This window comes from Cataglyphis hispanica, chromosome 19 (genome assembly GCF_021464435.1).
Source record: "Cataglyphis hispanica isolate Lineage 1 chromosome 19, ULB_Chis1_1.0, whole genome shotgun sequence".
In the NCBI taxonomy this organism is placed as follows: Eukaryota; Metazoa; Arthropoda; class Insecta; order Hymenoptera; family Formicidae; genus Cataglyphis; species Cataglyphis hispanica.
Window position 1 is genome coordinate 814,118 of NC_065972.1, and position 12,828 is coordinate 826,945.

The following is a 12,828-nucleotide window of genomic DNA, read 5'->3' on the forward strand; positions in this document are numbered from 1 at the left end:
TCTAATTAAATTAATATCAAATTCTAATTAAATTAATATCAAATTCTAATTAAATTAATATCAAATTTAACTAGATGTTAAACGACAAATTCATTAAATCGCAGAAGTAGAATAATTGTCCGATACAATTTAGCAATTTACGATATAATCTACGAGTGCAAAAATATCTGTCACGATAGAAAAAAAATCGTATCTCGATCCGCGAGTATTGATATTTCGCGTCCGCGTGAACTGAAAATCGCAACGAATCTGCGACAGAGGCATCATGACTCTGGAGATTTAAAACAGCAACAACAACAGCGCGAACAAATTCAATTCCATTCGAAATTTTAAGCGTGTATGTTCTTACGAATTTCCGCGACGCCTTTTTTCCAAAGGTTACTCAAATGCGAACCAAAAATATTCTGCGAAGAGACGTGCCCGATGATATCTAGACAGGAAAAGACACTTACGACGTTTTGCGCAAGCAAGGTCCCGCAAGAAGTATCGCCTTCGAGCTTTGTTAGGTATTTTCTTCGAAAATGTCCGATGATATCTCTTTTTCAGCTTTATTTCTTCCGAAAGGCATGCGCGTGGATATCTTCTTAATTAAATTTTATTTCCGTAATAATTTAAGAACCAATGCTACTGTGTAACTTGAATGTTAGCTTGAATCGAGCAGAAAATTTAAAAGAAATATTTATAAAAAATGAAGAATCAATCTTATGTCTTGACATTTAATTAGCATTTTTCACTTTTTTCACAATTTCTATTTTTATATTTTATTCCCCGCATGTTATCTTTTTATTCAATATCATCATCTTTCTCCCTTTAGTCAATTCCGTTTTTTTCCTATAACTTTTCTAATTTTGCATATATGTGTACGTTAAATGTTATTCAATTCTCATTTTTTTTCCCAAATTTTTCTCAGTTCTTCAGTTTCTCCGATTTCTTTCTTTCTCAGTGTTTCTCTCGTTTTTCATCTGTTTTCCAATCTCTCAAATTTATTAACTTCATCACCTTTTTTAACGAATTTCTTCAAGTGTTTCCGTTCTCTTGACTTATGAAACTCTTCGCTCTTCACTAGACTAGTAGAATCAATGGTAGCTTCAGCGACGATGTCTCGTTACGGACCTGCAGTGCGTTTTCCGTGATCCGTGACCTTGACAAGTCCCCCCAACGGTGTTGGTAGCAGTAGCAGTGGATCAACATTACGTAAAACCAAAGTCGCGACGCTTAATTCGTCGACCCAGCGTCGCGACGTCTCGCGATGTTCGCGCAAACAACTTCTTGAGTATCATCCTCGTTTATCAGCAATCATAAAGCACCAATCTTCACTAAATCCGGAAATAGAAAGAAATTAGCTTCGAAAATAAGAAACAACCGATCAATGATCGAAAAGCAAAGAGAAGAAAAGTTATAAGAATAAAAGACCACTTCTCGGAGAATGTTTTTTTTTGAAAAAAGTTTTTTTAAGGAAAAGAGATAATTGTTATGCGAGAAGAAAGAGAGAGAGAGAGAAGTGTGTGTTCTTTCTCTTTAATATAGAGAGACTAGACTATTCATTGACATTTTCTCTTCAAAAATGTTTTCAAAATATTCTTAAATATTTTCTTAAATAATTCTTAAAATATTTTCAAAGAATTCTTTAAAACAGCCTCTTCATATATATAATTATTTTCTCAGTATTTCTTAATTATTAATAATCCATTCTTTCAAACTTTTTCATCAAGTGTCTTTTCATAAAAATATTCTTCAAAAGCTTCTTTTTAAAAAGTATTGTTATTTAAAGAATTATTCTTCGACATTTTTTTTCGTGAATTTTTTTGCCGAGTCTTTCTAAGAAATATTTCTTTTATAAGAAATGTCTCGATAAACATTTCTTGTTCAAATAATCTCTTCTCTGTGAGATACGTATTTAAAAAAAAAAAGAAGAAAACGAGTATTAAAATTTCAAAGATATCTTTTAAAGAAACTTTTTTACAATTTTCTTCTATTTCCTATAAAATTTCTTTGATCATCATTTTTTCTCGGAAGTAAATCGAGAAATCTCACATTGTCTTGATTTTAATTTGATATATCGATCTGCCTACATTTTTTCCAAGTTAGCCGTTTTCATGCAAGTCATCACCTAAGTTGTTTCAAATCATCATTAAACTAATTAATATTCCCCGCATACACTAATTCTTATGCGCGCGCAAATCACATAAATCACTCTACTAACAAATTATTTCTTAATTGATGACGTATGGAAAAAAAACAGTACTTATTGACATTAATAAACATTTTCTGTTATTACAACACTATTTCTATCGTTATAAAATTTTAAACATTTTCTGAAAACATCAGCAGTATATTACATGTAGTATATTACAAATTCAATCATTAATAGCCATCTTCAAATTTTATGATTTCCAAGAACTGAATTTCCCATTAGAATTCAAAAGCTTTTATCTCTCTCATTAATCCTAAATATATAAAACTATCTCTGTATAAGAATTTTAATATTTATTTCATATAGGCGCGATAAGTTATATATATATATATATATATATATATATATATATATATATATATATATGTATGTATGTATATATATATTCTAACATGAATAAAACATTAAATTATTTTCTCTTGCAATATATGTAAATATATAATTAATTAATTTTTTTTATATCTTATTATCTTTTTCTGAAATTCTCTGTTTTTTTTTCTTTTTTATAGTTTCTGATTTCTTCCTTATTTTATATATTCAAAAAAATTTTACGGAAACATTGTATCGACAATACTTGATAAGAAATCCGATCTTATATTTTATATTAATATAAATTACATCGAGACAAATATTGATTGATACAATAGAAGACAATATTTTCCTAGATCATAGGTGATTGCCGGTGCAATAAGTATATTTACAAGATTGCGATCGACCACGTGGTGGATGCAGAATTACAGGTATGACTGGTCTTGAAGTAGCACGACAATGTGGGCATCACGTGATTTTCTCCCGATCCCGCAGGGTATAAAATGTACACTTTTCCGCGATAATTAATTAATCTCTAATTTTTATAATTCTTTTAAAATTTTGCAATGAATTTATTTTTAAAATGCAGATTAATATATAGATAATTCACACAATTATTCATATAATCTTACTTTACACAATAACTTAATGAAACTTTCGTAAAAAAGTTATGTTTTAACACAAACAAGAATTTTTGATTTCGAGTTTTTCGAAGAATAAGTTAAATTAATATTTAAAAATGCAAAAAACGGAAATAATTTAAAAGAATATTAGAGATTTTCTTTTTCAATTTTCAATTTATTAGACACTAAATAAAATTTAAATCACACGCACATATAAACTTAATTCTAAAACTGATACTGTTAAACCTTATTAAATTTCCGCCCGTAAATTTTATTAGGATCTATTAAAAATATCTTGCAATAAAAGAAATGCGTCAAAAATTTGATACGATCATACTATTATCTCTCTCATTTGAATTGTCGCATCTGACAATCAAATTTCTGCTCGCACGTTATTAAGATCAATTTTGAATTTTTGGATTATTGTCTTTGAGATTTCGCCAAATACAGCAAAATTAACATTTGTTTGAAATCAGGATTGTGTCTTAAATTCACTTCAAATTATTTTCATATTTTTCCATACAACAAACCCTTATTTTTCCACACTATCACTGCAAGACATCCCTCGGACCCAAAGTTCGTGATTGATTCCGACACAATTTTTTTCTACGCAATAATAATAACAATAACAAACAACGCACCCGGACGACACCTCGCCACGCGACTAACGCGCAACGAAGAAAATAAATAAATCGCGCTGGGAAAAGAGAACGACAATCAATGCGCAGGCGACAGGACTCACTACACGCGACAAGAATCTCGGGAGAACCTACGACAACCGTATATACGTCAGACTAGCGGAAAGCCAGACGTTCGCCGTCGTAACGACAGGTGTTGTTGGAGAACTTAAGGTGGGGTGGGTACGCAACGAGAGCGTAGGTAGAGGGGATTGTATCGAGCCGAAAGTGGGGTGAAAACCTTCGCCGAGAGGAGTCGACCTCAGATCTTACTGCGTGCAGCATCTATATATCATGGATCCTTGATACGACTCGGATTTCAGATAAAGATATTTTGTACTGGTTATCTCAGAAAAAAAAGAAAAATTAAGAGATGATTGCGGAAAGAATTTAATCACATTCCATTCACACGTTATTGTCTTTCGACACTGTTTACTTTCCAAGTTCTTTTTTCTTCTTTTCAAGTTTCTTTATCTCGTATTTCTTTAGATATCAATTATTAAAAAATATATATCGCGTGATAAAAGTGAAGAACGATCTAACATATTAATTTATTTATTTATTATATGCATTTAAAATTAAATCATATTTACATATACATATGCATATATATTAATTTATTGTGTGATTGTTGTAAAATTATAAACAACAATTTCGCGAATTTTTAATATAATTCAGATTTTTGCCTAATTTTCTGCACTATATCAAATACATTTATCGCAATTTTAATCATTAAAAAGCATCACGTAAAAATAAGAAGTCCGATTCCATGTAATATCTTTCGATTATTTTAAGTAAATAAAATTATAATAAACTTTCGCGCGTATCTACATGTGTCATCATATGCTAATGAGCTTCAAATAGCACGTATCATTGTCGACGATCATGAAAGAATAATCACAAAGAATAATCGATTGTCATTAAGAAGCTGATAATAATTGTATATTGTTATGAATACAAAAATGATAAAAAACGATACAAAATTATTAGTTATGTTTGATTTTATATATTATATTTATATTAAACAGATTTAAATTTTATTAAAAAAAAAAAAAAAAAAAAAAGTAAAATCCTGCCAATGTCGAAACTAATGTCTTTAAAGTGTCAGAAGGGGAGATTTATTATATTTGATCGTTAGAAATGTGAACTAAAATGCGCGATATAATTATTTGTATATGTATTACGACATTCATATGCTCACATATACACACACGCGCCTAGAAAATATAATCGCGGACTTGACTAATAATATACAAATCCATTGAAACAAAGTATTTCAAGGTAAGATACTTAGGAAAAATCAGAGATACATTTATAAGTTGTGTAATCGCGGCGTAAAAAGAGAGAGAAAGATAGAGAGAGAGAGAAAGGGAAAGAGAGAGAGAGAGAGAGAGAGAGAGAGAGAGAGAAAATAGGACATAATTATATATGTTACAATGTTAATAAATTAGGTATATTGTACATATATCAAGTATTTTTCTCTATGCAAAACATTTTTTTATCCGAAATTTGTTATTCTAATGAAGCATAATAAATGTATAAACATAAACTCGCTTTCCCATCGTCGATTGCTTTCTTTACATCAACTTGATGCTGAAGCCACAATCTATGAGATCAATATCCCAGTTTGATATAATTAATAAAGTTCTCCGTCTGACAATGTGTAATAGAATTCATTTTCAAAGATATGAAATTAAAAATTTTAATGCATTTCGAAAGATGTTTTGATGATTAACACTCCAAACGATGGAAAGTAGTGGAAATTTTAACTTACGACGCTATGACCTCATCATACTCGCTACTTCAGATATAAATATGTCGAAGAAAGACGAGGCGATAGAACGTTCGATTAATCAAATATTATGGCAATCGTTCGTCTTTCGTCTCGGTACATCTGGTACTCACCTGCCTGGGCAGAATTTTGATTTTCAGTGAATAAAATACGTGAGAGATGAGGAGGGCGATCGTTGCACCGACACGGCACGACTCGATATGGCACGATACGAAGTTTGGCGCGTATTCGAATTCGTCAGGTAGCGTAAAAACCCGTCTGTCGGGCACGAATGATCCAAATTTTAATCGGATTTTCCGCGAGAATTTAAACTTTATTTCTTATTTAATTTTACTTTACATTTATAAATATGTAAATAATCCACAATCTAAGGAGCAAATTCAGTAAATGCGTACGAAAGTAAGGTGGAACTACTTGTGCCGGGATGCACGAAATGCTGCGAATTATATTCAAAAGTCACGTGACATGCGCACACTGATGTTTACCGTATCGCGCGTCCTTTTCGCACGGTAAAATTGTTTGCACGTTGTGTATGACGCACAAAATTAAAAAAAACATAAAAACAATTAATTTGTACGCGTACTTTGATATCATGACTCAACATTTGATTCCTGATTTTATGATCCAACACATGATTCTCCAGCATTTCTGATGTTCATGCATATTCACAATTTATTTTTGAACGTGAAAAATGTGAATAATGTATTATGCATTATCGCAATAACATGAAATAAACCACGTAATAACATGTCACGTGTCATTGAATTTAATAAGCGGAGTTTTTTCGATTTTCGAAAATCGAATATGATACATACACAGAGATAAAAAAATTGCTATAAAGTCTTGGAGAATTAAGGTTTTAATGCTGCACACAGCCGAGAGTGATTTCTATTTTTTTGCGACATTAGAAACGCAACAAATGTCATAAGAATTATTTTCGAATGTTGCAGCATTGGAGATTTAATTCATTGAGATTATACATTTTCAACAATTAAAATGCTTTAATTTGGGTAATTACATTATATTTAGGGTAGCCAATTTTTTTATTGGCTTTCAAGGGAATATACAAATTTGCGCAACTCTTATAATGTAACAATTATTTTGTCACATATATGTGATTGAATAAAATGAGATATAATTATATGTTTGCCACTTAATGTGTGACTCGGATAATTGAGTCAATCAATTTACAGAATCTACATGATACGGAAATATGCAATAGACCTTGCTATTTGAATTCTCTCCAGCTAGCTAATAAATTACGCATACAGGAGTGCTCCGATAAGTATACTTCGCACAGAACACATATCACAAAATTGCAACTATATATATTCACACTTTAATTGTCTTTCTTCATTCGGTTCGATGTCATTCTGTAAATGATAGAGTCCCGTCCTGGATCCATATCCGCGATGGCGACTGAAAATATCAAGACTTGACTATCGCTTTCGAGAGAGATTTCATTATCAAGAGATTTATAATAAATATTTTTAGATTAAATATACCAAAGAAAATTTATCTCAGCACACAATTCTTGGTTTCTTTTTATGAAATCTCTCTAATACAATATATATATATATATATTAGAGGTTTTTAAAACTAATATCTTTTAAAGTCATTAAAGCTATTAAGCATTTCAGATTAAAACTTCTATTTTCTCATTGTAGCTAAATTGGATTATAATTTAAAAAAATTTAAGAAATTATGTAAATTTTTTCATTGCCAATTTTTTTTAGACGTCGAAATAATTTTGTATTTTATTTCATAGATATAATTTATAAAATATATAGCAAACATTCATTTTAAATATTATTTTTCAAGTATACTTCGCGCCTGCACAAAAATTTCATCCTATTGAAAATTATATTGAAAATAAATCGCTCTAATTCTCAAGCACTGGGCTAAATACCACATCCAAGAAAATACGTACTGCAAATGGCTAACAGCGAGAAGAAGAAAATAACACCAAACCACAGCAGTATGTTGAAGATGACAGGATAATTTTCTGTGTAAGTTTTCGAACGGCCGGAAAATTCAGGCTGAAACAGAAAGATCGATGTAACGCCGAACAGACAAGAGCAGTCTACGAAGAACCTACAAATTTCCATTTTATAAAAATGCCTCTGTATACTTGCTAAATTTACTAAATAGCAATCTACGCTTTTTATACACTTTGCTCGAATGAGTGAGATCAGAAAATTCAGCAAAATATTGATGCACAGATTCATTTAATTAATCCCATATGTCATGATTTCAAAAGTCTAGGATTCGTCGATAAGATACCCCTTCAATAAGATCACCCTTGATATTTGCTAATTAGATGTACAATTAAATCTTTTCCACCAAAAAGATTCAATTAAAAGTCGCCACATTTGTAAATTCGTCATTAAAATATACGCATGCAATATCGAACACGGCAAATCTTCATGCAAAGTTATAATTTTGCACTTGAGAAGAAGAAGGAAACAAGCTCGAAATTATATGTTCTCTATCATATATATTTATATATATTTATATATACAATAATATTGATATAATATAATAATTAAACTTCTTTATGTAAAAAGTAACTCCTTGGACTTACATCCTTCTGCTTCACAGATACGATAAAAAAATTCGCTATCTAAAACTCGCTGCCTAACTAAAGAAATCACTATGATTAAGCGTTATATAAGCATTAATAATTTAACATCAATAGCAGACTACAGCTTCAATGCAAGCGAAAGTCACGTAATTAAAAGTTTTTAAGAAATTGAAGCTAAATTGGCAATAAGTGTCGAAAAATTCTTTGTTAAGGCTTTTGTTTGGTATTACTAAAGTATTTCATAAACACTAAATTACTTTCCTTACAACTCAGGTGTTCTAATATCCTGTATATAAGGTTTGGCAGAACGAAAACAATGGAAGGGCCCAGGAAAGAATTTGACAAGTCATATTTTCATAACTTTTCCACAATTTTAAACTTATAAAAATTTAATTTTTATCTAGTACAATTTTTTAATTTTACTTTTGATTATTTAAACTTATTTAAATTATTTCATTTCACTCCTATCTCTCTTTATTATAAATGTCATCATGAATGTAGAATTATATCTATTAAGTTTTCTTTTTTTTTCTTTTTCTTTTTATAAATTTATTTATAAAATAAAAATTAAATTTTCATGACATTTATGAATTTATTTTTTTTTTTCTCTTGATATATCATACATATCATATATAATCTCAATTTTACAAAATCAATAAAATAAATATTATGTGATCACAATGACATCAAAATGTGAAAATTAAAAAAAAAATTATAAAAATATAAAAAAAGATAGACCTATCTGATTTTCCCCTAGACCCATCGATTGTGATGCATGTTAATATGTACCTGTCCTATTGTTTGTGTGTTAGTATCTATCTTATATTCCTTATTATCGGAGTCCAGGACGGACTTTTCCGACGTTCCGTTATCATCCTGAACGCCCGTACGTTCAGTAGTGCTGTCGACAGTGTTGGGCTCGTTAGTACTATTCATATTATCTATCTCCTCTTCATCCTTTTTATTATTTTGCTCGTCTTGTTCGCCGTCTTGCTATAATCAGTGTTGTTCAGTATCTCAGTAGTGATTAAAGCACCAGTTTTTAAGACTCTGAAGATACCAGAACTTCAGGACTTTAATTCCATGAGTACTTTGATTTATCTATTTTGAGCTTTAAATTTTATTGATTTTTAGAATGTTATTTTACTATATAGCATATATTTAAATTTATCAAGTTCCGTGGAGATCGAGAAATATTAGCGACAATTTAAATTGATCGAGCTTTTATTTAACAAAATTATTTATCAAAATTTAAGGATATTAAAATATCAAGAATTTGATTTGGCAAGTATCTCTGTTTTGCCGAGCTTCAGAAACTTGCTAAAAAAATTCCACAAATTAGAAAAATTATACGATAAAAATTTAAAAAAAAAGGGAACACGATGTAGATAGATATTGGCCGGTTGATGACAAGTAAATTTGTAAGTTTTCGTTGATTACAGTATTTCGAGTAATTCGTCGTGTTCGCGAGATTCATGCAAAAAACTACTAAATACTCTAAATCGGAAAAAAAACACTGTCAATCAAGTAATAGTTCATGCAATGTAATTCGACACGATACCTTGACGAAAAAATTATTAATGTCTGAACTAATTGGCGCTCCCTTTGCGCCACCAGCGGATTTAACACTGTTAGTTTTATAAGCCTACAAAATATCCCGTAATAATTATAAAAATGATACAAGATAAAATATAGATAGATTTTAGCGAACTAATATTGCGATTCTATGTTTAACAGTTTCGAATAATTGAAGTTAACTGTTGGCGATTGTTAAATTATAATTCATCTTTATTTGACAATTCCTTCCTATTATAATACTAAATAAAAAAATAAAAAAACTAATCAATTAGCAAAAAGTATAACACTTACTTAGAAAATCAGTTACAAAATTTGCTGTTTTATACATATATAAATGTTTAATAAAATATATTGTAGCAATATCATAAAATCGCTGGAATAATACAGAAAATAATTTGAGATTGTAAATAATTAGCTTTGTTCTGACACAGATGGTATAATGAAAAATAAATAAATAGAAAATTTTTTAATTATATATTTTTTCATAATTCTCTCTTAATGCATTTATTTTTATTTTATTCAAATATTTATTTTTTTAATATTCTTTTTATTTTGATAAATGAATATAAGAAATGTCTCCACAAAGTTATATATATATTTTCTCAACAGATTTTTGTTCTATAATATTTAAAATAATTCAGTTTAATTAGGCCTAAATATATCATCTTGTACAAAAGTGTAATTATAATGTAATTATATGTAATTACATTGATAATTAAAAAGATTGTTATCAATTTATCAATTCTGTTTAAATATTGTCATAAATCTTCTTTAAAATCTTTTTCTCAGTCAATACTCTTAAATATTTTCACATAATTTTGTTTGAAATATAGTAGAGAGATTGTAAAATGTATATAGAATTTAAGTATTAACATTTACCTTAGTATCTCTACGCTGCCTCTCAAGAAGCACCGAGCGGGCGTTCCTCACCTTGCTTGCGTCATTCGTGAATGCCGAAATAACAACCTAGAATGGACATCCGGATTTAAATATGTGAGAATCTATAATTGTATTTACATATAATTAACATAAAAATAGACTGATGATTAATAAAAAAATAAAGGAATCAAGACAAATTATGATTATTACAAATAAAATCTGGAATAAATTGATGTACCTTGCCATCATAAGCATTCACAAAAGCCTTAGATACATGTTCCATTGCATCATTTAGTAGCATATATGCCTCATTGGCCACTGCCGAGGTGTTCCCATGAAGATCCAGAACTGCTCTAAGTGCTGAAACCACCAACCAATAAACATCTGTGCCAGAGTCATGTTTTTTCGCAGAGGACGCATTATCAGCAATAGCATGAAGAAGAGCCATCTCCTCGACGAATTTGCGATCCTCCTCAATTTCCAAGTTTAGAAACTTTAATTTCTCTATGTTAGTTGGTTTCAGCTCGCCGAGAGCCGATTGGCCTAGCTGTATTTAAAAGAGAGTATTTAGAATATAATAAAAAATTAAGAGGCAAAACAAAATATAGATATAAACAAAGTAAAAGTACTGATTATTAAATCTTCCTTAGAAACTAAAATGGAAACAAAAAAAGGAAGAAAGAAAGCGAGGAGACACCATAATATTATAGTAATATCATCTTAAAAAAAAGTAATAAAATAGCCTTAATATAATGAAGATATTAATACATGCATGTTTAATAATGAGATATTAAATTAGGAATGTAGAAGAAATTTTTTTTAATTTTCTTAATTCTTTATCTACTTTAGTACTTACAGCATCAACTCCATCGCTTAAATTAATTCTGACCAAAGTGTTATCATTGCTTCGTTCCTCTATTCTGCTTCTAATTGCTTGCCAGGTGGTCTCTTCCATTTCATCAACAATCAAAGAATATGTGATTTTGTTCTTGTCTTCCATAGGAGGTAACATCTCCATTCCATCACACGCTATAACAACCAATGCTTGGGGAATTGAAAACGGATCCCAAATAGCAATGTTGTGATCTGCATCTTTCTGTAAGAACACAAATATTTAGTAAAGATCTTCAAATATAATATAGATATAATATTCAAAACAAAAACTTTAAAGATTCCAAGTTTTAAAAATAGAGCTTTGAAGAATTTAATTTTTTTTATTGATTTAATAAAACAAAAATTTAAAACTTTATAATTTAAATGTTTTACATATTCATAAAGCTCTGCGACACATCTAAGAATTTACACAATCCAACATTTCTATTAAGAGATTGAAGATACTCATGTACCTGCTTCCCAGTATAACCAAGAGCTGCGGATAAGACCTCCTTGAGACTGCTTTGCTCAATCTCTCCATTTACAGTAAATTCTACACTATCAGGTGAATGAAGAACGACGAATTCGCCACTGGCATAAACTAAAAGCAAATACATTGATAATCAAATATAAGATATCAAAGATAAGATAATCAAATTATAAGAACAAGTGCTTAAATAAACAAACACAAATTTTTAACAAATGCAAAATTTAAAATACTTAAAAAGTTCATGAAAAGAATTATCTCACTGCAAAATAAGTTTGAATACATTTCTGAATGTTTTGTGTTGGTTTACTTTGGAAACGGATTGATTCTCGCAGCCAGAAATTCAATCACGGCAAACTTGAAACATTTCGATTGTTTTCAAAAAGTTATCTTAAAAGTAAAAAAAGAATTACCTGTGGCAAGAATGGCGAAAAGAAACAACAATTGCCGAAACATTGTTGCCTGAGAAAACTATTAAATTCAGAAGACACTCCCTTAACGTCGATCAATTTCGGACATGATCATGTGACAACGTCAGATCACATGTGGCTATAGTTATAATAAGAATAGATTGTCTTCCATGCTCGTAGAATCAATTACGCAATTGCGCATGCGCTTGAAAGACAGAAATGCACCATTGAGTTTACCCTCTTTTTCTCTCGAATTATTTTATACCATAAAAGAAGCACATTCAACCAGCTGCAACTCTATATGTATATTTATTGATAAATCGATAAATCAATAGATCGATATATCGAAAATTCAAATTTCAAAAATTTAAATTTTCGAAAATTTAAATTTTTGAAATTTAAATTTTCGATATATCGATTTA

At 29.6% G+C, this 12,828-nt stretch overlaps 2 protein-coding genes across 10 annotated transcripts in view; both read right to left on the reverse strand.

The window, feature by feature from the left end:
• Positions 1-5,852, reverse strand: part of LOC126856702 (uncharacterized) — a 55,593-nt gene extending 49,741 nt beyond the window's left edge. Inside the window, exons 1-2 of one of the 7 annotated variants that reach the window (XM_050605458.1) lie at positions 3,657-4,050; positions 1,000-1,316 (exon numbers count right to left, since the gene is read on the reverse strand). The gene's annotated coding sequence lies outside the window, so the exon portion shown is untranslated. Of the gene's footprint in view, positions 1-452; positions 1,317-2,895; positions 2,915-3,649; positions 4,051-5,708 lie in introns of those variants that run through there. The other 6 variants (XM_050605457.1, XM_050605456.1, XM_050605460.1 and 3 more) reach the window with 6 other exon arrangements.
• A 724-nt stretch (positions 5,853-6,576) lies between these two features.
• LOC126856696 (ATPase H(+)-transporting accessory protein 2) lies at positions 6,577-12,546 on the reverse strand. Of its 3 annotated transcripts, XM_050605447.1 has the most exons (9): positions 12,410-12,546; positions 11,983-12,110; positions 11,493-11,732; positions 10,875-11,183; positions 10,637-10,723; positions 9,741-9,824; positions 8,969-9,172; positions 7,526-7,634; positions 6,577-7,014 (listed from the first exon to the last, which is right to left on the reverse strand). In XM_050605447.1, the coding sequence occupies exons 1-9, from the start codon at positions 12,450-12,452 to the stop codon at positions 6,935-6,937; spliced, it is 1,284 nt and encodes a 427-aa protein (XP_050461404.1). In that variant the 5' UTR covers positions 12,453-12,546; the 3' UTR covers positions 6,577-6,934. The 3 variants fall into 3 exon arrangements, with proteins under 3 accessions (XP_050461404.1, XP_050461405.1, XP_050461406.1); XM_050605448.1 differs by lacking the exon at positions 9,741-9,824; XM_050605449.1 differs by lacking the exon at positions 8,969-9,172.
• Between the last annotated feature and the right edge of the window lie 282 nt (positions 12,547-12,828).